The sequence below is a fragment of the Hermetia illucens genome, chromosome 1 (assembly GCF_905115235.1).
Source record: "Hermetia illucens chromosome 1, iHerIll2.2.curated.20191125, whole genome shotgun sequence".
NCBI classification, from domain to species: Eukaryota; Metazoa; Arthropoda; class Insecta; order Diptera; family Stratiomyidae; genus Hermetia; species Hermetia illucens.
In genome coordinates this window covers 106278807-106305378 of record NC_051849.1, presented here as the reverse complement: position 1 = coordinate 106305378, position 26572 = coordinate 106278807, and the positions used below count along the sequence as shown (strand labels likewise).

General features: G+C 42.2%; 1 protein-coding gene across 1 annotated transcript in view; it reads left to right on the top strand.

The window, feature by feature from the left end:
- Positions 1-26325, top strand: part of LOC119659306 (lysosome membrane protein 2) — a 62013-nt gene extending 35688 nt beyond the window's left edge. Inside the window, exons 2-6 of the mRNA XM_038067323.1 lie at positions 6148-6239; positions 6305-6526; positions 6588-6866; positions 24547-25144; positions 25208-26325. Of these exons, the coding sequence (XP_037923251.1) occupies positions 6148-6239; positions 6305-6526; positions 6588-6866; positions 24547-25144; positions 25208-25482 (1466 nt within the window). The 3' untranslated portion in view covers positions 25483-26325. The remainder of the gene's footprint in view (positions 1-6147; positions 6240-6304; positions 6527-6587; positions 6867-24546; positions 25145-25207) is intronic.
- The last annotated feature ends 247 nt before the right edge of the window (positions 26326-26572 follow it).

Genomic DNA, 26572 nt, shown 5'->3' with positions numbered 1-26572 from the left:
CATCCGACCGAGGCAATGGCGAGAGAAATTAAGAAGTGTCTCTGTGTAATTGCTCTGTTATCCTCGATATCGGTGACGTATGTCGTTATGATTATACATGCTAAGCCCTCCAACTTGAAAGATGGAAAACTGCCAATGACAGTATCAGCCTTGCTCGCTGGTGTACCGTCAACTGATGTTGTTGACGTTCTCGACATTGAAACTGAAGGTGCAAATAAGTTCTGTGCGAGTCCAAACTTGCGCAGAAAATCAGCGCCAAGGTATATATTTCGGGTTAATGATGGGATTAGGAGGAACCACATCGATTCTGTCCGATCACGAAACGTGATGTTAGCCGAAACTCTGTCTACCTGAAATGGATGCGTAATCTCTCCCATTTGTACAGACCGTCGTTAATAATTTTCTGGGCAAAATCTGAAGCCAAATCACTTACGGTGACTCCGGTATCAATCAGTCCTGGGACACGTTCATCCAGGCCTGTGACATTCGCATAAGGGCGGATAATATTACTGGGTTGACTTGTGAGAACGGCAAAGTAGTACAGACGGCGGTTGCCCATTATTCGCTGCCATTAATGACCTAAATGAAGCGAAGGACACTTAGGTTCTTGCGTCGTTACACCTGCTGCTCCGAAAATTCTTTTTTGGTCGCTGGATATTGTTGCAATTTCACCAGCAGCAGCCTCAGAACCGAAAGCATTAATTTCTGAAAAATAATGGTCGGTGGGGTCAAATCCGGGTAAGTTTTATCTAAAGTGTCGGACCGATATAGGAACGCCCTAATGACTGGTGCTGGGCTCTGGAACTCGACATTTTGGACATACGGGCTTCCGTGTGTCCTCAAACAAATGTCCAATCTGCCTGCAATTCCAGCAGATCAAATCAGTACTTCCATCTTGATCATCAGACTGAGGATTTCTTGCACTTTATATCCACTTCCTCACCCGATTCAGCAAAATAGCTATGTAATTGAAAGAATGCTTGAGAGAGGATTTCTTGCCATGGTTTCATGCCGGATTGAAGATTTCTTTTCTGGAGAAAAATGAAACAGAGAAAATTTAAGAAATATAAATCAAAATAAATCGGCAAAAGAAAAACGATAAAATCGGCAAAGTTAAGACAAAAAACAAAAGGGACAATCACCAGAATATAACCAAAGTAATAAAAATAATCGAAGTAAATCAAAGAAAAATTAAATCAAAAACAAGAAGAGGTATTATCAGTAAGCAAAATAGTAAAATAATTTAACTACTCAAACAGCTAAATAAGCGAAATAATCAACCACCAAAAATAAAAAATTAAATTTATTCTAAATTTTCAACTCTCATTCAAACTCCGCAAAACTCATGGATGGTTCAAATGCCATCTCAACCTGAAAAATTGTTTGCACCTTGTGCGCGAAAAAACTTTTTTAAGAAGAACCGGATAAAGATACAAATATGGATTTTTCACCATAGATTTATTAATATCTTGAGCGTGCATAGTATTTTTCTCAACCCGATCGCATAGTTCGTTATTGAAATACAGAGCAATTTATACACCCATCTCTGGTGTTGTGCTGCCACGCTAGAGGGCGCTGCGATCATATTAAAGACAAAAGTAAACGACAGTTTAATATAGAGGCTTAACTACAGTCTACCAACTAGGATTATTAAAAAAATTTAAAAACTAAATTTTTGGAACTGTTTTTGTGAATTTTTTGTGTATTTTCACGGCTTCTTCAATGAATAAAAAAAACTACTGAATGAATCGCAATTATCCTAGTTTGCGGACCGTAGAAATATGTTTTGAATAAGTTGTAAAAATTTCAAAAATTTTCGTTTGATTGATTTTGAGCTATGGTGGCAGTCGATTTTCAATATACAGTTTCGAGAAAAACGCATTTAAAAAGTAGAATGTGATTTTTAGCCATAAAACCTTAACTGACCATTAATCTGCTATATCTAACTTATAAACCTTAGGTTTCTTGAAGAAACATATGTACAGCCTCGGCTTCAATTATTGTCCTTTTTGCGCAGTCATTCGAACGTCATTCGAACCGATAAATACGAGTTTTATTACGGCGATCGACATAAATCTGGCATGTGACTTATCACGTGTTTAACACTATAATTTCCGAACAACTCCGAATATCAAAAAATCACTTTTCTCATATATTCTACACTATATGTAGATACAATTCATGCCAAAAAAAGAAATCGATTCCGCGGATCCGATACACGGGATGACCCCTTAATTTTCTTCGTTTGAAATCAGAAAACAAAATGAGGATGAATCAATGAGAACGGACTGGCGCAGCATTTAGTCGATTACCTCCATTTTCTATTAAAGATTCATTTCACCCATCATCCCGATGAAGAAGAAAGAATATTCAACTTTAAAATAAATGAAAGAAGAAGTTTAGACGGGAGACTAAGCCCCAAAGGCAAACACAAGAAACGATCAGTTCTTGAGGTGCACTATCGAGGATACTACAGGGAAACTCTGCTCTACACGGCAGGAAGGGAAATTTAAGCAAAGGAGTACTTGCTTTTGGGAGAAAGGCGTGAAACGTAAACTTGGAAGATGAAGTCAAGTGCACGTGAAGCCTGGCCGGGAACAATGTTGTGAGCCGCAATGGGCTATTTTTCCTAGGTTCCTAGGAAATTTTGAGCCCAACGTCAGGCGCCATTTATAATGGCAAAAATGTAATTGCGATGATCCAAGGACTTTCCTGAGTGACCGGAGACGACCAAGAGGGAACCTCGAAGTTCGCCCCTTATCATACATTTAAGGCTGGGAAATATCGATCGAAGATGTGTTCGGTCGTGGATCCCCCTTTTCGATCGTGACATTCGGGTCCGGAGTTTTACGGCTCCACGCGCGCGGTCGAGCCATAATTTTTTTATTTTCATTTCGTTCCAATTTGGATAGATGTTAGGCGGCGTGAGATTGGGCTGCACATCAATGAAGGCAATATAAAGTGGATGGTAGCAACGTCAGCCCTAAAAACAAAGCAATCAACAACAGGAAACCGCACGGGTCAAACGGGAAGAATAAAGATAGGAGACTAAAACTTTGTGACCGTTGATAATTTCTCCTATCTAGGGTCGAAAATCACAACCGATAACAGCTACGATGATGAAATCCGCGCACGGTTGTTGGCAACCAACAGAGCCTATTTCAGCTTACAAAAACTGTTCCGCTTGAAACCTCTCACCTCTCATAGGGTCAAAACGATTTCTGTACAAGACAATGATCTTGCCAGTCCTCATGTATTCCTCGGAAACTTGGGTTCTTAGCAAGAAGAATTGCGAACTCTCGGCCGCGTTCGAGAGAAGAATCCTCCGAAGAATTTTTGACCCCCTACATGAGGATGGATGATTTCGTAGCATACATAACGAGGAAATCTATGAGCGATACCATGACCGTCAAGTTGTGAATAAAATCCGGCTCAATAGGTTACGGTTGGTGGGTAACTTAATCCGTATGGATGAGGATGATCCCACCCGGAAAGTTTATAAGGGCAATATCTATGGTAGAAAAAGAAGACGAGGCAGACCCTGCCTAAGATGGAGCGATTGCGTAGGTCAGGACGCCAGGCAGCTTTGAGGGATATCGAATTGGTGGACCTCGGCGCAAAACCGGGATGTCTGGAGTTCCGTATTAAGGCAGGCCTAGACCGGATACCGTTTGTTGCGCTGTTCATGATGATGATGATGATGATGTTATTTCGGTAGTTTGGCACGAATTTTGGAAAGTTTAAAAATAGCTAGTATATATATAGAGTTATAGAAGGGCAACATTTGGTATTTCACGTGAATTTACCGCAATCTAAGACCTGTATGTCGTTATGATCATATAAAGTGAACTCATATAAACGGCGGAATTGGATATATCGAGGATATTTTGAAGTTTTGGCTATGTACGAATGATAAACGTACATAGGGAATTTTTGACAAAAAATGGATCCAAAACCTTTATATCCGAAGCGTACAGCTTCCGGTATTCCGACTTGTTTCTTTGACAGGTGCGATAATGGGCGCATATTTCTGGTGTCCCAAATTACCCGCTTTCTTGTCAGAACCAAACATGTCGAAAAGTAGGAGCATTGTAGGCGTTCTGACAGGCCATAATTCACTAGGTGAACATACACTCAGAGTAGACGATACGTGTCCCTCCTGTAATGAAGAAGCGGAATCCACGGAGCATTTTTGTGAGTGCCCTGCCTATGGAAGCATCAAATATCAGATCTTCGGTGCCGATGTTCTCCAGTTGCGACGGGCAGCACCACATACACTAAGGGGAATCCTACGATACGTTAACGAATCCGGGGTATTCCGTTAGACGGGAGAGTCGAGTATAATGAGGACCATGGCCTGAGTGTTCAGAGGCTATAGTTTCTCCTTCACCTCAAACACATATCCACCCTATTTCATCTTTCGAAACCTCTTCATATTCTTCAAATTCATTTAGTATTTGGTGAAGGCAACAGAACACGGCGGTATTACAGCTGAGGTCTGGAAAGTGCAAAGCAGAACCCACCTCTCTAGCTCAGTGAGTTCTTCAGCAAGAAACACAACCGTTCCAATATGCAAAAAGAAAGATGGTTCCCAGAATATTCAAACTATTACTATTCGCTGTTATCTTATATTTGAACCTATTATTGATAACCCTATTCGCAATATTATCAAATCACGGTTATTCATAGAGAAAAACGCATCGCAAAAAAGGGTTGTTCTCTCTACATCGCTTACCTGAATCTAGAACAGGTGCCTGACCGTGAGAGCCCCAAATTCACTAGGTACCATATGCATTGCGGCAACAACTAGTGCCAGAGCAATTCGTACGCTGAGTTAAATTGCTTTTTTTGCATCAGAAAAGTAAAACTGAAATGTAGCAAATATATCAAAACTGCTTCGATTCTTTTTTATTGTTCATCAAAGAAGTGCCCTCTTATCACACCTCCTTCTTGTTATCATAAAAATGGTCAGAAGAGATATTCAAATTCAACGTTCTACACACTTCAGAGTTTTTGACGACCGAACTTAATGAAACAGGCAACATTTTAATACAGTGTCGTTCACATGGTTGTCAAAGACAATGAACGCTGCCTCGTGATAATGGAGACAAAGATGTTGCATTGGGCCAGTGACATGACCAGCCGAGCCATGATCGATATGGGGTTGCATGGATCGTGAAGAAAGCACAAGAGAGGTGTCTTCGATGGCATTGACATGTAATTCGCATTGTCGAAAACTCTCTAGCTAAGACTGGTCTGAGCATCACAGTCGATGGAAGACGACCCAAAACAATGATGGCTTGATACAGTGGATGATAATTTGAGGACCCTCCAACTCTATCCAAATCAAGCATGTGACTGAGAATAATGGCGCGTCAGATCAGGATGAGCTGACGCTGCTACTAAAGAAGAAGAATCTAAACCGAAGGTGAAGATTTGTCAGCTTTGAAGTTCCAAAAAGGCTAAAGTGTCTAACCGTTAAAAATTCTCTGCTCGAACTTCCGGTATTTTCTGTGAAATACATAATGCGTTCTCCCTGATTTTTCCTTCCCAAATTTTTGGTCCTTGGTTAAGTAGTTATTTTGTTTATTTAACATTATTAACTTCAAGGATATTTAATAAATATGGCCCTCACCAGCGATTTTTTCTTAAAATATCTTAGAAGAAAACTAGGGAGCTTTGTTAAAAATGTAGAAGACAGTCGTTGGACATGAAAAAGAAAGATGAATATGAAGAAAATTAGAAATGAATACTGCCTGTTATAAAAATTGAAAGTCCTTATAAGAATTAAACCATAACACCAGTGGAAATTGGAAAAAATGTTCATTTGTGAAAAAATCGGGTCAGGCTCTGAATAATTGCTCAGTACTTGAGTCAATTGAAATTTGTATGTAAATGTAGATTAAATGAGATTTTTCAACTCAAATCTGTTGGGACCAAAAGCATGAAAACTTGCCTTAGAAAAATTACCTTGACACCAACTTGAGTAATTGTAGACAATCATTAAAAACTCGCTTATCAAGTTTTTGCCTTTCCTTAGTGTTCTTGCATTTCTGCTTACCTTATGTACACATTCTAGTATTTAGTTTCAACATGTGTTTACCAAATATCCATTGACCTAATGCTTATTATTCTTTTTGATTACAGTGCTTGCCTTCCTATTAGTAGCCTTCTTCGTTAGTACCACAGGATTTTTCGTCATGTGGTTTACAGATGTATATAATAATCAATTTACGTCGGTAAGACTTTTGCTTTCGAGATACATGACTCAACTGGTAATCACTCTATTTTTTATTTCTTGCAGAAATTAATCTTAACAAATAACTCAATGGCAGCAGAATGGTGGATAAAGCCACCACTAAGTACCCATTTAAAAGTACACATTTTCAATTACACGAATCTGGACGATTTCTTAAGTGGTAAAGCGAAAAAGCTGAAGGTTACGGATTTAGGGCCGTACACATATTCAGAAAATGCAACCAAGACGCAAGTACAATTCAACAAGAATTCAACAGTTACATTTAGAGTGAGTATGATTGGAGTTTGATCCGGGGCGGCCGAATTAAATTCTCCTCTTGCGTTTTCAGGTGAATCGACGGTACACTTTTATGCCGGAATATTCGACAGGCAAACAATACGATCAGGTGACCGTTCCGAATGTCCCATTCATAACTGTGCTAGACACGATGAAGAGGCAGTCCTATTTCGTCAGGATGGCAACCAAGATTGGAGTAGAGTCAGCTAGTCCGAAGTTATTCAATACTGTTGCAGCAGATTCTTTGCTATGGGGCTACACAGATCCTTTGGTGGAATTCATACATGCTTTCAAACCTTTTGAAAATGGGAAGTTTGGCTTGTTGGTTAATGTAAGTATTATTTTGTATTAGAAGAATTTTTCGCATTTTCACTCACTCCTATTTATACTATACTGTAAACCTACCTTTATATACATATTTTTTTTTTTTTGTGCGTACACGGAGGTGGAAAATCTTAGAAAGACACGTCCGCCGCAGCTCCGCCGCCCGAACGGCGGAACAACAGCGGGCGCGTGTGGGATTCACACCCACTAAAAACCACCCCCGGTCTCTCCAACCCCAGCCCCGCGGGACCACCATTGAGGTATTACTTCGCGGGGTAGGTTTGCCCTTCTCCTATTTGCAGCTTTCCTCCTTCTTTGTTCTTTCAGCAACTCCTCCTGCATTTGGATGATTGCGGAGCTAACCACAAGCCACTTCTCCTCGGACTCCAGCATCTCAGTAACCAAGCTCTCCGGGGTCACGCTCCTGCCCAACACCTGGTTTAAGCTCCTTCTCTCCATCGCAAATCGTGGGCAGTGAAACATCACATGCTTTGGATCCTCCGGTATGCCATCGCATCTGGGACAGTTCGGAAAGTCATCCAACCCAAAGCGGTGCAGATACTGCCTGTAGCAACCACCGTGTCCCGTGAGGAACTGCAAGTGCCGTGGTGGCACTGGCTGCCTTTTGGCATGCATACTCTAGGTGCTCCCTAAAACTCAATTTGGTGTCAATTATTACCCCCAGGTATTTGATAGCCGGCTTTGATACGACCGTATGTCCACCGACCTCCACTTTTACAGTATTATTTTTCCTGCGTTTCGTTATCAAGACCGCTTCCGTTTTCGCGTCCGCCAAGGTCAGCCCGGCCTTTTCTAGCAAGGACTTTACCGCTCTCACTGTTTCCGTTGCGTAAACCTCCACATCTTCTGGGTGTTTTGCTGCAACAACCACAGCTAGGTCATCAGCAAAGCCGACGATCGTAGTCCCCTCTGGGACGGGAAGAGCAAGCACCCCATTATACATGATATTCCACAACAGGGGACCAAGTACCGATCCCTGTGGTACCCCGGCTGTGACAATGTACTCTTTGGGGCCCTCATCCGTCCCGTACCAGAGAGTCCTCTCCGAGAGGTAGTTTTCCACCAAATTCGCTAAGTATCCGGGGACACCTATGTCAGCCAACGCCCCTTTAATTCTATTCCAGTTGACCGAGTTGAATGCGTTTTTGACATCCAACGCCACCACGGCACAGCAGCCGCCAGAAATCAGTGCACCTTTTGCCAGGTTTACCACCATGCCAATTGCGTCCACCGTAGAGTGGGCGCGTCGGAAACCAAACTGGCGTTCCGACAAACCATTGCTGGCTTCGACGATGGGCAGAAGTTTGTTGTAGATGACTCTCTCCATCATCTTCCCCATTGTATCCAACAGGCAGATAGGACGATACGACGCTGGGTTTCCAGGTTGCTTGCCAGGCTTCGGAAGCAACACCAACTTTTGCTTTTTCCACTGGGCAGGGAATATTCCTTCTTTTAGGCACGCCTCGAAGGTGTTGGCGAAAAGGTCGGGCCTAGTCTTCACTGCCAGTTTCAAAGCTCGGTTGGGGATGCCATCCAAACCTGGGGCCTTGTTGTCACCGACCCTACCACATATTTCCCGCAGCTCCTCCACAGTTACAGGCGGTATTAAGCCGTCATTTGGCTGGACAAAAACTTGCCTTCCCCTATTTTCGTGGTGAGGGAACAGAGTGGTAACAATCTGTTTCAGGAGGCGCGGACAGGTCACCTGGGGTGATTTCCGCAGCCTTTTCATCACCACTCTGTAAGCCTCGCCCCAAGGGTTTATGTCGGCATGGTCGCACAGCTGTTTGAAGCAGTTCTTTTTGCTCCTCCGAATGGCTTCCTTTAGGCGGCCACGCAATTGCTTGTGTGCCTCCTCTCGACCGTCGCCACCGGGTTTTCCCCTGAGTCTCTGGCAAAGCCTCCTTGCCCGAAAACATGCGGCTCGCAAACTTGCGATTTCATTGTTCCACCAGTAGTTGGGTTGCCTACTGGGGAGCAATCGCCTTCTGGGCATAGTACCATCGCATGCTTCTGTCACCCATCGAGTGATCTGGGTGGCTTTCTCTCCAGCCGTACCATTCAGGGATATGTCGGATTTGAGCACCGCGGAAAACGTGTCCCCCTCGAACGCTTTCACTGTCCAGCCAAGCATACCACCCGGCATTTTGCGAAAACTCTTTTTCGAGCCCGATCCGCCCTTGATCTCTATGCAGATTGCCTGGTGGTCGCTGTGAGTATAGTCCTCACTGACATGCCAAGCGATTCTACTGGCTAAAGTGGCACTCACGTATGTCAGGTCCACTATAGACCCCAGGCCCCTTCCCCGGAAAGTGTACGAAGACCCAACATTCGCCAGTACCACGTCCAGCTCCGCGAATGCTTCGAGGAGAACACGTCCCCTGACATTAGTTATCCGGCTGCCCCATTCAAGAGCCCACGCATTGAAATCGCCTCCTATTATGATCGGCCAACGTCTTCTTGCATCCAAAACAAGAGCAGCAAGCATCCGCTCATACTCGACGAGTGTAGCGCTGGGTGGAGCATAGCAGCTGTATATGTGGATGCCCTTCACCTTCGCTCTGATGAAGCCCTCCTCCGGGTGCTCCATTATTTCCTGGAAGGCTTGTTCTCCACAAGTCCACAGCGCTGCTTGGCCCGTTTGGTCTTTGACCCAAACGCTACCACCGCGGTTTCGGTATGGTTCACTTAGTATGGCCACATCGATGTTTTTCTCGCGGATGGTTTGCGCGAGTAGATCCTGCGCCGCCTCGCAGTGGTTGAGGTTGATTTGTATCAACCTCATCTGCGATTTGTGCTAAGGGCTCTCTTGTATTCCGAGCACCTGCTGCTGCCCGCAATGTGCCGATGGTCCACACCCTCCTTTCCTTTGCACAGTAGACAATTTGGGTCAGCTCCGCAGTCCTTGCTGATGTGGCCTTCCACTCCGCATCTCCTGCATTGCTTTGACCTGTCATTTGGGTTAGTGCATGACTTCGCAATGTGACCAAAGCCAAGGCATCTAAAGCACCGTTTTAACGCCACCTGTTCCCTAAGGCGACACATAACCCAGCCTATTCTCACTCTCCCTGCTGCTAACAGTTTGAGTGCGTTCTCCACTGGTAGGCTGATGATGGCGGTTTGTGTTCCCCCATAGGCTTTCCTTAGCGTTTTCACCGCTGACTCTTGTAGTCCGGCAAGATCGAACTGTTTCTCCAACGCTTCGCGAACCTCCTCCTTCGTCGTGATTTCATCTATATCTTTGCAGATTATAGTGATCTCCGGCCTGCTAGCTCTTATGTCGGCTTTCTGCCCTAAAGTCTTCCCGATTTGGCTTAAGAATTTGTCCGCGGTTACATCCTTGGATTTCTTAAGTTCCAACATAAGATCTCCCTTCTGCGACCGTCTAATACGGCTGACGTTGTCTCCCAAATTGGTGAGTTCGGGGTCTGCCTTCACTTTCCTGAGAATGTCGGCGTATGACCCTTCGCCTCGTTTGGAAATGAAAATCACCTCCGGTCTAATCTTCCTCCGATAATTTCTTTTCCGCGGTTCTACCTTCCTCCAAGCTTCCGCATCCGCCTTTGAAGGTTCGATCCCTTTTCTCGAGGTAGCCACTGCAGTATTTTCCCTGGTAGCTTCAGACGTACTTTTCATGAACTCCGCCTTTTTGGGAGTTGAGTCCTTTTTTCTTTTCGAGGTTTGCTGGCCTGTTGAGTCATTCAACTTCTCGCGCAGCCTCTTCCCCGGTTTCTCCCCTTTTGTGTTTTGAACCGGCGTTACTTGAGTTGCCTGGTTTACTTTTCCAATCGGCGACTTCCCTACTCGTTCATTCTGGGCCTTGCCGTACGTCAAACGGATGCCTCTTATCATGGCCCTTATATTTTGGTGAATGTTCCTGCGCTCCTTTATAAACTCACACAGCTCCATGATCTTTTTACCGAGGGCAGTAAAGGCAGCTCCAGACTGATCATTGCCCAAAACATCGCTCGGGTGAATCGGCGTCAGCGATTCTTCCTCATCGAAGACTCCCGCTATACGCTTCCCACTGGGGGTAGCGATCGTGGGGGCTTGTGCCCGTGTGGGAGGGGATCTACGAAAAATCGAGCTCCTTCTGAACGGATCCATCACTGGAGCCAGTTCAAGTTCCTCCCGTACGCTTGTAACATTAGATGCCACAGTAGCCAAGGTTCCCACTACTGAGGCACTGCGGTCGTTGGATATCGACGGCCGGGAGCCCGCTTGCTCACTCCCAAAAACCGCCGGCACTGGGTTTCCGAAGCCCTGCACCGTAACTTCATTCTTCTTCTGCTCCTCCATGTTTGGTTTTATTTCTGGGTATCCTTCCCATAGCTAATTTTTATCCACGGGTGGGCGTTTACTTCCCACCTACCCGGCCTGCGCATAAACATGCCCATACACTCACATCTCCGGATGCGTGCATGTGCATGGCCATGACACATTCGCCGAGCATTCCCTTATCCGCACGAAGGGACGCGCCTGATGGGAGATCTGGCAACTCCACACAGGACCTTTATATACATATAAAACTAAGAAAGGATAATATGTAATTACTGGCAGTGCAAGGAAGTTTACAGGAAGTTTGCGGCGAGAGATTATTTTTGCTGGGTAGCATGAAATATTGTAAAAGAGTTTATTGCGTGAAATGTTCATTCAGTTTCCCTGTGTATATTTCTCAGGGTTTGTGTAAAACAAGATAATATTAAAATTGATTATTTATTCGCCTGGTTTTATTTGGAAGTAGCAATCTTCGAGAGGCACTAGACTCCTAGACCGACTACACCTAGTACGACTACTAATCACTAAATTCAGATGACAACACCGATCATATGCAATAATCGGTTTCCGGTCCAGTGAAGCACGCTAATCATGCCCGTTTTGCACCGAGGTCCACTAATTGGACATCTCCACAAGCTGACGTCCTTACTTGCGTCATCGTTCCATTTCAGTCAAACGCTTTTACGTCTCCTTTTTTCCCTCTATAGACACGCTGGGCTGGATCATATTCATTGGTGCGGATTAGGTGATCACCCTCTCACATACGGTTTAGGTCAATATTTTTTTCGCAGTAAGCTTCGGAATCGTCCGTACTTCTTTAGGAGTGAAAAATTATCCGGAACATTCTCCTTGTAAACTCAGCTGCTACAATTTTGCTTGCTAAGAATCTCATTCTCCGAGGATTACATAAGGACTGGCAAGATCGTGCTCTTCTACAATAAGAGCTTCATTGTGTGATGGTGAGATATTTCGAGCTAAATAGCTTTTGTGATTTGAAATAGGTTCTGTTGGTTGCCAATAACGGTCCTCTGTGCTCTCGGTTGGCATAATTGACTCCAGACAAGAGAATTTTTGAACTATTTCAAAATTGTGGTCTCCTTCATAACAGTAGGTTCTGTCGTGACTAGGAGACGTACTCCGGAATTTCCCACTTAGTGTCCCGTCAGAAAGCGACTCCCATTTGTGGTCCATGGGTTCCCTTTTATTTCAAAAAATTCAAAAAAATGACTGACTGCTGCAGCTTTGCCCTGGGAACAGTGTGATGTATATGGATAATCGCCTGGACAAAACCGTCAGTCACGTTTTTAAATTTGTTGAATTTTTGGGTATTTTCCTCAAAAAAGAGGGGATATTTTATGCGGGAAACTGTAACTTGCAGAATGTTGTAAGGGATGCTGATAAAAGCTTATATGCGAAGGTATTAACGTATATGCATACATAAATGGAGAAAATTCTGAGGAAATTGCATTACTAATTTATTGCTAAGGCGTATATTTTATGTACCCGTTGCAAGTTTGAGTTATCATCTGAGGTTTTTTAGTTCCGGTTATATGCTTATGGAAGAAAAATTACCGACGGTACCGCCATATCAACGATCATGCTATAAGTGGAAGACTTTGAATCTACCCAATTTACTGGAGCACAAAAATATACTGACAAGCGGCGGCCAAATGGCAATTAACCATTAAACGTTTATTATTATCGTTGAAGGCTAATTGGAATAAATTTTTTATTTATTGAGTGGAACTATCTCACGGAACGGTTGAAAATATCAGTCCAAACTTGCCTTAATTGGGAACAACAATCTTCACTGCCTTATCAGGTTTCAAAAAGTAAAATCAAATTTAGGTTAACGATCTCTGCAAGTTTGTTGATACTACCTTCCCAAGAGTTGAACATTCATCCATGACAGTTAATCATTTCGTTACATCAATGGTTAATTTGGCTCTATAGAATCTAAAGTTCGGAATTTTACCAATTTATTATTGGCTACTCTTTTTATTTCCCATAGTGACTGAACGATATACCGATCTATGAGAAGGCGGCTTTGAACTTCTATCTTTTTCATGGCGTTGTAAGGGCACCGTTGACTTCCATACCGAGTCATTCTAAATAACATGCCCGGACTAAACTTCACTGCAAGCTTACGTCTTTATCAAGAAGAGTGTACACGAAAGGTCATAGTAGAAAGTAAAAGCGAGACAAAAAACTGGCCATCCTATTTGAGACCGAATCAAGGTCGTTGCGTGTTCTGTGCATCCTTTATATACATATACTGTTCGTCGACAGTCTTCTCATTTGCAAAAATGGCGGTCAAAGGCTGGGATTTTCAATCAAGGTCGCAGATGCAGTCTGTGTTTTCGATTGTGTTTTATAAAACATTTGTTGCTTTGGATTACATTTCTGTGGTTATTCAGAATATCACATTTTCCACCCTCGAGAAGGGGTGCCACTCCCTCCCTGGAGAAGTGCACATAGGCGCTATATAACTTTTGTTTCTTATGCCCCCCTTTACTCCCACCTCAAATTTCATGTCAGTTGACCTTGACCGAAGGCATTTGGAGATTAAAAACTTGAGTGACTGAACTATTATAATATAATGTTTTTTTTCGGATCAAAATTCTGTATTCTAGCTGAACCAGAATGATTTTTTTCTGCGGTATTACCACAATCAAGATGACTTTCCCCTTACATGATATCCATCGAGCATGGAGTTCTTTCATGAAAAGGTCTATTTACTAGTATCTCTTTAAATATCCTAAGAATCATGAATCCCTGAAATTTGAAATTTTTGTATCGGGGACAACAATGTGTTCAGTTTCAACCAGAACATATAAAAGTATATAATCGGACTTTCGATGGGGACCCTTCTGTCACCGGAGATCGCTGAGATTTTCATGGAAAACTAGCTAGGAAAATGCTAGAGATGACTGGATATCTTTCTTGAAGCGTTATCTAGACACGTTTCAGTATCTCCTGTTCATTCCTTGTGGAGCATAGGGCATTTACCACGTCCCCTTGTGATTATTGTTTTTCCCCTCCTGTTTTTGCTTCAGTTTCATTATCATCACCCTTAATGCTGTGCAATTGATATGCACAAAGCAGCGAGGCAAACATAAGACAAAAAGAGAGATTTATATTAGACGCACTGCTCGTACGGGACGAAGGGGCCATAAATCGTTCTAACAAAGAAATTCCTTCAGGACGAACAATTCATTTTCCTTGTATAAAAGCATACACTTATGTACGTAAATTAAATATTACTGGAACTAACGTACACACGTGTCCATCGTATTGAATCATCATCATCATCAACGGCGCAACAACCGGTATCCGGTCTAGGCCTGCCATAATAAGGAACTCCAAACATCCCGGTTTTTTGCCGAGGTCCACCAATTCGATATCCCTAAAAGCTGTCTGGCGTCCTGACCTACGCCATCGCTCCATCTTAGGCAGGGTCTGCCTCGTCTTCTTTTTCTACCATAGATATTGCCCTTATAGACTTTCCGGGTGGGATCATCCTCATCCATACGGATTAAGTGACCCGCCCACCGTGACCTATTGAGCCGGATTTTATCCACAACCGGACGGTAATGAAATAGGCCCTGTTGGCTGACAACAACCGTGCGCGGATTTCATCATCGTAGCTATTATCGGTTATGATTTTCGACCCTAGATAGGAGAAATTGCCAACGGTCTCAAAGTTGTATTCTCCTATCCTTATTCTTCCTGTTTGACCAGTGCGGTTTGATGTTGTTGGTTGATTGGTCTTTGGTGCTGACGTTGCCACCATATATTTTGTCTTGCCTTCACTGATGTGCAGTCCAAGATCTCGTGACGCCTGCTCGATCTGGATGTACGTCTCGGGTCGTTCTTCCCATGGTGTCGATATCGTCAGCATAGGCCAATAGTTGGGTGGACTTAAAGAGGATCGTACCTCTTGCATTTAAAGAGGACGCATGATAGGGCATCCCCTTTTCGTAGGCCGTTGTTGATGTCGAATGGTCTTGAGAGTGATCCTGCTGCTTTTATCTGGCCTCGCACATTGGTCAGGGTCAGCCTAGTCAGTCTTATTAATTTCGTCGGGATACCGAATTCTTTTATGACCGTGTACAGTTTTCCCGGCCATGTCCTGGCTTTAAAGTCGATGAATAGATGGTGCAACTGTTGTCCATATTCCAACAGTTTTTCCATCGCTTGCCGCACAGAGAAAATTTGTCGCTGATTTGCCTGGAGTGAAGCCTCTTTGGTATGGGCCAATGATGCTCTGGGCGTATGGGGCCATCCGGCCTAGCAAGATAGTAGAGAATATCTTATAGATGGTACTCTGCAACGTGATACCTTTATAATTGCTGCACTGTGTGATATCTCCCTTTTTATGTATGAGACAGATAATGCCTCGTTGCCAATCGTCAGGCATTGATTCGCTGTCCCATACCTTGAGCACAAGTTGATGAACCACTTGGTGTAACTGGCTGTAATTCCATCGGATCCTGGCGACTTATGATTTTGTAGCCGATGAATTGCACGGTCTGTTTCTCCTAAACGTGCACCATATAGCCTCTATCAAAATGTTTCAATTCAGAGTGTTTAACGGCGTGTCTTAAGTCCGCTCTCTACTTTCAGTTCAGCCTGTTAGTGAAGAGTCCTCAGTTGATTGTCGGGCGTAACGTGGATAGATTGCAATTGGTCTGTCAGTTTTGACTTTTCATATTTGTTTAGGTTGTAAACGAAAATTTTATTGGTCTGTTGTTATAAATGCTCATGCACAAAATGTCTCAAAGTTGCATCCCAATGCCTTCCGCCTTCCTTGGTTTGCCGGTACATGGATGACGCTTCAGACAGGTCGAATGGAACCTCTAGCCAAGCCAGTTCCTAGATAGTCTACTTCACTAGTTGGTAATGTAAAGGAATAATTTGTGGTGTAGGGTTCTAGTATGTGTGTCTCCAGTTGGTAATGAGTGTAGTTGGTAATTCTCTCATGGAAACTACTAATTTGATGTACTATAGCTTTGCTGATTTCAATATGAATTCCGTGAAATCTACCAATATAATGCGATATATAATCGGCTATGTTACTTCAAAGTTGATGCTTTTCAAGTAAATTTCAGAACAATTTAGTAACATGCTACTATTAACTTTATTTGACCAGTTATCGGAATTGGATGTATTTTAAATATTAGTTTTTGTATAGGTTCATCACTGCGATTTTTTTTCCGATTTTTTCGCTGACCTGTTTCACTTTTTGGTGCAGACATTTTGAGCTAACCGTTTTGGAGTAAATCTCGTGTTACAGACAGATAGACATTAAAGCGATTTTAGTAAGGTTTTGTTTCACAGAAAACCTTACAATGGCTACCCAAGATCATGACTGTTGGTCCTGAGATACTACAAAATAGACTGGCAATAATTATTTTCCCCGATTTTCTACCTTTGAGCGTATCAAAACTTCCTGATATATTTAACATCAACAAGTCAGGAAGGCGGGCTCTGAACGTCTCACTTCTGGTACGGAAGAAATTCAATGGTGCACTATTTTCCGGTAGCTCGACGCTTCAGGTTTTAAAGGGGGTGCGAATGCTTCGTTGCACCACGATTCCATGTGTACGTAGCTAGTAAGTAAAAGGCATATGAATTTATGATAATATGTGATACTAGCATTCTATATTGACTTCGGGTGCGGTAAGTACAGAATAGTGAACTTTGATCGTTTATAATAGTAATTTTCCCCGCAAAGTTTCTAATGTTAGGCACTATATTATGATCTATTTGAATGCAATTTCGAAAATTGTAGTCCTGGGAGAAATATAAGGGGAATTATATGTATATATATATGGTGATATGAGATGTATGTTGGGAAAATTTGCTGCTCCTTTAGTAAGCTGTTGAGCTTGTGAGAAATATCTCGAAAGTGTTTTTGCAACTCGGAAATCAACACACTAAGAATAGGTCAGAAAAATCGCGTTCTGGTTACTTACTCAACATAACACTTCCTTCATAGACTTTAAGGTGTCAATATAAGGACTGGATGGAGTAGCAGCTATATAGCTTATTATTACGTCAACAACCACCTTCCTGGTCTTACGATCTCTTTGTTGCATTAAAGTAACCATATACCAACTGTTTATGCTCTTCTCACGTTCTACAACTTCGTGTCTATGATCACTCCCCAATATTCGATGACTGGATCGGAAGTGATGGTATTATTCCCAATTTTAGGAGGGGCAGAAGGGCATATGGGTCTGCGAGAGGATGGCTCACTTGAAAATTTATTAGCTTTAGGCAGCCATTTCAGTTTCAACCGCTTTCGCGATATAAGAAATATCTGTCTGTCTGTCCTTCGGCCTCTTTCTTTATCTTTCGATCAGTCTGTCTGATTGGCTCTCCGTCTGTCTGTTTGCTTGCTTGTTTTTCACAAGAACTTACCTCCTTATTAACAACTTTTAAACTGGCAACCTTCACGTAGGCAGTAAGTTCATTCTGCGTTGAGTTTAAGGGATGTCTATTAGGTTATTGCAAATGAAATGGCCGTTTTGGTGCTATAATTTGAAACGATTGTAAAGCTTATAAAAATTTATTTATTTAATCAAAATAGGTGCCAGTCGATTCAAAACACTTCTCCCAGCGAGATTCAAGAGCATGTATGCCAGTTTCGTAGAAATCCAACTGTCGGGTGTTGAAATTCGTCGAAGGCAATTTTGACAGCCTCTTTTTCCTCCAAAAACTGATCCAAATGCTTAAAAAAGTGGTAGTCGGTTGGCGAAAGGTCCGGTGAATATGGTGGATGGGGCAGAGTCTCATACTGGAATTGGTTCAACTTTTGAACAGTTGTTCTGGATTCATGAGGTCGTGCATTGTCGTGAAGGAGTATCACATAATCGCTGTTGATTAATCCCGGTCATTGAATACTCAATTTTTGGTGCACTTCCTCGAGTTTGGCACAGTATTTCCGTGTATTTATCGTTTCTCCGGGTGCCAAGAAAGAATAGTGGATAACTCCCAGCTATAGACCACCAAACAGTCACCATTACCTTCTTCGGATAGAGGCTCGGTTTCGGCATGTGCTTCGGTGGCTCATCAGCATCTCGCCATTGTGCTGATTGGCGACGATTGTCGTATACTATCCACTTGTCATCATATGTCACTATTCTGTGCAAAAAGGGATCGCTTCTGTTGCGGGAGAGTAAAGAACTGCAAATTTCTATTCGAAGCGTCATGTTTTGCTCCGTAAGGACTTGCGGAACCCATTTGTCGATATTTTTCACCTTTCCAAATTGTGCAGGGAAACTATCGAATAGTGTACGCCCAGTTTCTCTGCAATGTCTCTCACAGACTGACGTGTGTCGGATTCGACTAGCAAACGCAGGTCGTCGTTATCAATTGATGGTCCTGGATGTCCACGTGGTTCACTTTGAAGTTTTACGTCACCTGACCGGAATTTTTCGAATCACCGTCGCGTATCAGCTCCAAATGCGCTGTTAATGTTTCTGGTCGCCTCCGCTGCTTTGTGACCGAGTTTGAACTTATACAGAAAAAGTATACGTTCTTGGCTCTTTTCCATCCATTTTGTGTGAAACAAAACCTTATTAGAATCGAGATGGTGTCTGTCTGTCCGTCTGTCCGTCTGTCTGTCTGTCTGTCTGTCTGGCACACCCGATTTATTCGGAAACAGCTGGACCGATTGTCACGAAAATTGGTGAGAGTATGTAATCTGGTGATCCATTTACATGCAGTAAGTGGCGCCATCTTGTGTTAAGTTTAAGGGGGGGCTCCCCATACATGTGAATGGAGGGTGCAAATTTTTTTTTCACAGAATGTAGCCATGTAGGGTATCAAATGAAAGGTCTCAATTAGTACTTTTTGAATCTGGTTCAATATTTGATATTAGATGAAACATAGAGGAGTGAGTGCTCAAAATATGACCCCCAAAAAGTGTAACAGGTCTCGTTCTCAGAACCTATCCAACCGAAAAATCTGAAAAAAATCACAGTAGCGCATCTCTACGAAATCTAGGCCTCAAAATATATCCGGTTCCGACATCTGCACAAATAAAGTTAATAATAGCATATTTCCACATTTTAGAAATTTACCCGGCACCCCCCTTATGTTCATCCCAGAAGTACAAAATTCGGCATGCGTATAATGAAGAACATAATGCATAATTTGGTCAAGTTTGAAGAAAATCCAATTATTATTAACAAAGTTATAGGAGGTGAAACTTTACAATCTTTTGTGAATTTCGTGCACTCTACAACCTGATGACGTCATCATCGCATATCAATTCGTCAATACCACAACGAAATAAGTTCTTATGAATTGGGTCGCAGAGAATTATTTTGTTTTAGTTTTTTTAGTTATTTGCCAGCCAGACATGTGTGCATGGCGGTATATAATATATGCGTGCTAATGAACTTTGCGGGTAGTGCCTAATTCAGATAGATATAAGAAGTAAATCGGAAATATGGGTATTATCAATTTATATACGTGCATATATGTGTACAGTATTCGGAAATAGGCAGTTTGTTTGTTTAGGGTGAGCGTAATATCTATGGCCGTAATATGTACGTATGCCTCGTAGTTTTGAAAAATATGAAGGATTATGTTGGATTTGTAGCTAAATACGGATAGCAAAATATGCGTTGAAATTTCTTACATAAGATGAACACAAAACCTTTATATCCGAAGCGCGAGCTTCCGGTATTCCGACTTGTTTCCTTTTTATTCACTGTTATCGCAACGATGGTCAAAACTGAAATGACTCGTTGATTAAATGTAGGAGTATTTAAACTTCATTATCCGACACCAACAGCGCCAATTGGTGATGGTTTGATATAGCAAAATCGCAACTAACTTTACTTGATTGCCAAGTCGGTCATTTCATGTGCAACAACCTAATATATACACACATGCAAAAGGGGATGTACCTTTTTCACCAAATCGGGTCATGTGGGATATTAAACTAAAAGCCCCGATTAGTATTTCCTAAAATACGTGGCAGAGTGGAGAAGCTACTAAGTAAACTCGTAAATCAGGGATCCGTTCTCAGAACTACCGAAATGATCTGAAAAAATTCATGGCGGTGTCGTTGTATTGTAAATGCAGCCTAGAAGGTGTTAATGTAGGAAATAATATACAACGCAATATTTGAAAGTTTTGTGGAAATCGAATCTAAGTTATAATAAGTTAAGGGTGACTCTTTACAGTAAATTTGCTGCACCTTAAGATATTAGATATAGAATGTCGAAATTATATTAACGGGAATAGTCTAACGCACTTAATGTATATACACTGTGAACTAGGAACTTCTAACTACTTATAAGTAATACCGTCATGCATATTCTTAGATAAGAAATATAAACAAAAATGTTATACCTGAGCGGCAAGCTTCCGGACTTGTTTATCTCTGTCTGAAGATAGATACTAATGCAAATGCGATTGAAATTGAACTTTGAAATAGAAGTAGAATTATCAGCTGTCTACGCCGGAAGTTCATCTCAGAAACAAAAACAAAACGCCTTTCATGCCTCAAACCTCCGGCTTCCAGTTTACCAACTTGGAGTAAGTTTTCATATATTCTTTAATATTTAGCTTTTACAGTCCGAATTATTTCAGAAGGAATTTGAGTGATTAAAATCTAAACAAAGACTAAAACCAGTAAGGGAAGGCGATAGTTCGATTTTGGTCACCATTGATTTCAAATTAAGTTGATTCTACCGTATATATGCACTCTAATAAAAATTGACGTAAATTTACCTTTATTATAAGAATACCTCATTATAAAAGTAAAATTACGCTCTGTTGGCAATTTGCACTATAAATTTGGTAATAGATACGCTCAAATTGTAGTAAAATTAAACGCGTTTGTTCCACATATACTAGGAATAACAAAAAGTTGGCGGAATGGAAAGAAAGAGGTGCATTTACAGTTGAACTTTATTTTTCTGTATAATCTCCCTGAACTTCTATACTATGTGTATAGAAGTTCAACGATTCTCTAATTTAAGGACCCCATCCCTGTAGTAGTTTTCTAGAAGACATGCCAAATACCCGTTTATAGCAGCTATTACCTCTTCATTTGATGAACATCGATGTCAGAGGGAGCTAAATCTGTCGAATAGGGTAGATGTTGCAAATTTCGTTATTTCAGCTATGGTTTGTAAGCTTTGTGAGCAGGTGCATTGCTTTGATGGAAAATTACTTTTTTTTTCTTCTGAAAACCCGGCCTTTTCTCATGAATTTCCATGTCCAGCTTGTTCGAAAAGTAACGGTAGTAATCTTGGTTTATTGTTTTGCCTGTTTTGAGGTAATCCACTGATAAAAAGTTTTTAGCATCCCAAAAGACTGACTTTAACCTTTTTAGCTGATTTCTGTTCACAAACTCGCTCCCGTGCCAAAAATTCTCGTGGACCCAAGTAGTTAGCGCCTTGTTCCGACCTAGGATCATGGTGATGGTAGGTAGGCTGCTCCAAGGAACCCAATTAGCACTGTGGTGCGCTCTTTTTATGCCACAAATTCCTAACACCGTGACTGCTGTTATGAGAGCACTGAGGCAATCTCCAGCCGGCTCAGATCTTCGGAGCCAGTCGGTAGCATTCACGATGGAAAGCAGCCCTCCAATACTGGACAATCGCAAAGGAATTGCTTGAGGGTTTCCCCTCTTCTACGCAGCTTCGGCAATGTGAATTGTAGGGTAAGCCAAGTCTGGCGGCTTGGTCCCCTATGGGCCAGTGGCCTGTGTAGGATCCCGTAATTTTGTATGCATTTGCACGCATCTGGCACAGGAGCTCTCGTGAGTATTGCCGGGCATGCTGCCCCATAGTCCTAGTAGCATTTGCACACGCGGTTCTTTTCATCATATTAAGGTTCGTTCTATTCTATTTTTCGCTTAAAGTCTGCCACCATACAATAGAACCGTGCGTTAGGATTGGACACATGACAGCGGTATGCATCCAGAAAACCGTCCTCGGCCGGAGATTTCTTTGCAAAGTTTTTCTTGCAGGCATGGAAGGCTATACAAGTCTTCTTAACCCTCAGTTTTATGTCCAATCTAAAATTTAGTTTTGGATTCAAAATTACATTCAGATACTTTACATTGGAAAAAAGAACCAATCCTTGTTCATCCAGCCGTGGGAGGTGGAATTCAGGTACCCTTGTCTTGATGGTAAATAGCATCAGTTCCGTTTTGGTTGGATTTATACCTAGTCCGCATCTAGCGGCCCACAGGCACATCTTTCGCAACGCTCCTTCCATGACGTTGCTCATAATGAACGGAAACCTATCACCAAGTCGTCAGTATACACCACTACCTTCACCCCGCTGCTGTCCATAATCGTTCTTAAGTTGATGTCCACGAGGCGTTCTTCAACACGAAATAGGTGAGGTTGATTGTTTGAAAGTCCTTCGCGGACTTATGGCTACGCCTGCCCGCTTTCGGTATGAAAACCACTCGTGCGTGTCTCCAGGACTATGGTACATATCCTAAAGAGTTGTAGCTCCGGTAAACCACAACATGCCACGGCACAACCCTTTCCTGTTGCTTCTGTAGCATGACTGGCATTATGCCATCTGGACCCGGAGATTTATATACGGAGAAGCTATTTATAGCCCAGTCGATGCCGATTTGATAGCCTCGTAAGGCTGTGATGGGCGCAAACTCTCCAAGCTCGCCTTCGCTGTCAGGAAGGTGAGTTTGAACCAGCAGCTTCAAGGTTTCACCAGAAGATTCCGTCTAGGAGCCTTCCGATTTTTTAATAAAGGATGGGCTCTTTTGTTATATGGATAGAATCTTGCTTGCTGGTGCTTTCGATGTTCCGGCAATAGAACAACCAAGATCGCTTCTTGGCGGCACATGGGAGAGGTTGTTCTTAATTACTTGTCTAAATTTTTTACAGTCGAACTTCCTGGTGTCTCTGATGGGTTTGCAGACCTCTGCGGAGATCTAGACTGAAGATTATCCAACTGTATTCTGAGAAGGTTCTCTGGTCAGACACTCTCCAGTTCTTCACCCTAAGAATCCAATTGTCGCTTAATGGGATGATATCAAGCACCTCCTCTTAACAGTCGCAGTTCTCCGAAATGGGGAAATGAAAGGTTGGTGTACTCCCCTGTTACACACTGATAGGTTTGTAGTGATAATAAAATCAAATAATGACTTACCATTGTCGTCGATCTCCGAGCGGCCCCCGTACGGCTTGTACTGGCATCGCACTCAAACAATAAGTTGTTTGTTGCTATAGTGTTCGTCAGATGAGGTTCTTCTAGCGGATCTGATCGATCGTGAGGACCGCCTGTTTCAGTTTAAGCATGACTAGGTCGCTTTTCTTTGCGTGGGTACATGCTCTGGATCTGTTATGATCAGAATGGATTGGCCGAACTTATCTTTATCCACGCGGATCTTCGGCAACCAGATGCGAGCGACCGGTCTCCTGCGAATCTCGTCATAGGGGATGATGTTGAACTTTACGCCCTGAGGAATTGGTCCTCGCAAACTATAACGTGGAATCCACGGACCACTTGAGAGGAATCAAAGCAGGGATGAACTCCATGTGTTTATCTTTGGCGTTCACGAGATGCTCAATGACCATCACCGACAGCCCCGCCTCAACACTGGTCAACACCTCCGAAGCTAGTTTGCTGCAAGCGGAATTGCCATCCGCCAGCACCACGCATAAGTGGCTCCTGGCCACGTTGCTGAAGGGTTTCGTAGTTCGTGGGCCGTCGGCTGACTGTTGCTGCTTACTTTTCCCCAGAGGTTGCTTAGCGTCCGAGGTCTTGCCAACTCTGCTTTGCTTGTGCTTTTGTTTAACCTCGTCTTGAGATCGATTGCGTTTCAGAACGGTGGGCTTCGCCTTTTGCTCGTCTGTCAGCCGTTTGCTGTTATATTCCTTACAAATCGCCTGATATTTAGCAAGGTCCTTTTCATTCCGCTCGTCGACAGAACCGGTCTCCTTATTCTTAGCCATCTTGCTGAGAATATGCATCGCTTTCTGGTACGGGCTCTTGAGCAGGTCCCAGAGGACCTTCGTTTCTTAGCCGGTGTCCCCAAACCGACGTTCTTGGCGGTCTTTACTTTAGAGGAGTATTATGTCCGGTACTCGCTACATCCAGCTTGACGGCAGTTGCTAGAAACCACTAGTCCGTCTGCCGCTTCGCTTCGAGAGGTCCCTGCGGTTGTTTTCGGCACAGCCGTGCTACAGCTGGCACCGAGTGTGCTGCTCTCAACGGCTACTGTCTCCTGACTGGATGCCAGGATGATGCGCCTGACATCAACTCCTCTTCTTCTATCGTTGGCTTATTTGTTTTTTTTAATAATAATAATGTTAACAAATTTATGAATAATTTCTGCTGTATATGTTTTTATATATTGATAAATATAATTTTTTTTACAGAGAAACGGTACAAGTAAAGATATATACCAAATCTACACAGGAGAGAGCGATATCAAAAAACTAGGCATCATCAGCGAGTTCAATGGGCAAAAGAAAATGAACTTCTGGTCTACCGAAAGTTGCAACAAGTTGGATGGCACAGATGGTTCGCAGTTCCCACCATACCTTATGGACAAAAAGAAAAGGCTGGAAGTGTTTATCCCAGCAATGTGTCGTAAACTTCCTCTAGAGTATGACTCTGAGGTAAACCTGTTCGAAGGGGTACCTGCATGGCGATATAAGACACCAGCGAGTGTGTTCGCACATCCTAACATTAATCCTGAAAATCAGTGTTTCTGCCATATTGAAACCGGAGTATGTTCGCCTAGTGGAGTGTTCAATGGTACTTTATGCTATGATGCGCCTGTATATGTTTCGTTTCCACATTTTTATGGGGGCGATCCAGTTTTGTATCAACAATTTGATGGTATCAAGCCAGATTCCAGCCTCCATCAAACATATGCTGATATCCATCCTCGACTGGCTTTCCCAATTGGTGGTGCTTCGCGGATACAGATTAACGTTCAGCTAGATGACTTTGAGTTCTATGGCCTTAAGAGTGAGTTGTGCATTTTATAAAAATTTCGTTAATTTTCACGGCCTTAATTTTCCATTTTTTTAGAGGGAGCTATGAAAAGAAATATAATTTTACCGGTGATGTGGCTTGAAGTTACCTCAGGTGAAATCAATGACGAGCTACGGGCAATGATCTACCACAGCACCTTCAGTGCAAATGCCATTCAACTAGCACTAAAGTATGGAACATTACTCACGTGCGTGACAACCCTTGCATTAATAGTGGCTGCTTGTTACTATCGGGGGAAGAATAATGATATTCCAGAGAAGGAAAAAGATCGGGACCTAGAAAATCTAAACAAAAATGGTATCAATACGTAGGACTTATCGGATTAGCAATTATTTAGCTACTTATAAAGTATGTATATGATATTGGTTACTGACTATGTTTACAGATAATTCCGGAAATTGTATAAATAATTCATTGTTAGCTTGAAAATATCCCTCTTTTGGCTGCTGCATTTCAAGGTTCTAGAAATCACCTCGGAAAGAATTCGAAGCAAAAAGTAGAATAGGAACCGGGAAATGTTCATATTAAGCTTATGAGTATTGTAGAGGAGTAGGCAGATCGAATACCGCATTTAAACTGGACAAAAAACAAGCTCGAAAATTTCGCTATTTAAAATTGTACAAAGTTAAAGTTTGATCCAATAGATTGGGCTCCTATTTTGGATAGAAAAGTCCTTATACCAGGAAAAGTAGGTAAAAAGTCCACATCTCCTTCAGTGGCTTTGTGCTCGATTATAGTTACTTCCTTTGAAAACTGGCTTTATATTGACGTGTAAAGTTATAAACAAAGATTGTACGATCGTATACGTAACAAAGAACAAAGTAGAAATTCATACATCTAAAAAGTGTAGTTAAACATAAACGCGAATACGCCAAATATGTCAATTTCAGAATTAATGCTCAATAGAAAACTAGGAACGAAGGTCGAAAATAATTTTACTGAATCTTTTGCAAGTGACATGCATTCTAAGATACTCAATTTTGTTTGATTGTTTTTTATATTGAATGACTTTTAGAATTAGTGTTTATCATTTAAGCTTAGTCATAGATAGATCTTTCAGAGAAAAACAAGAAATATATGTATTTCCCAACTTGGGAGTAGAAGATTTTGTAGCTTTCGTGTTGTAAATAAAATAAACTGAAAGTTAAGCGTCATCATGTTCTTTTTTTGAATGGGTACAGATCTGGTTTCTAGCCTCTAATAGCAATTTAATCTCCTAAAACTGAACGTTAGGGCATTATATATTTTCTTATGAATTCGATTTATAACTGAGTACAAAGCAAAAAAAAAAAAATGCAAATAAAACTCCTACATGACTCCCATCAATATCCCATATGGCCTCCATCAAAATCGCAAATCGCAAAAAACGGTTAAGCTGTTCGTGCGTCTTACACACCAAGC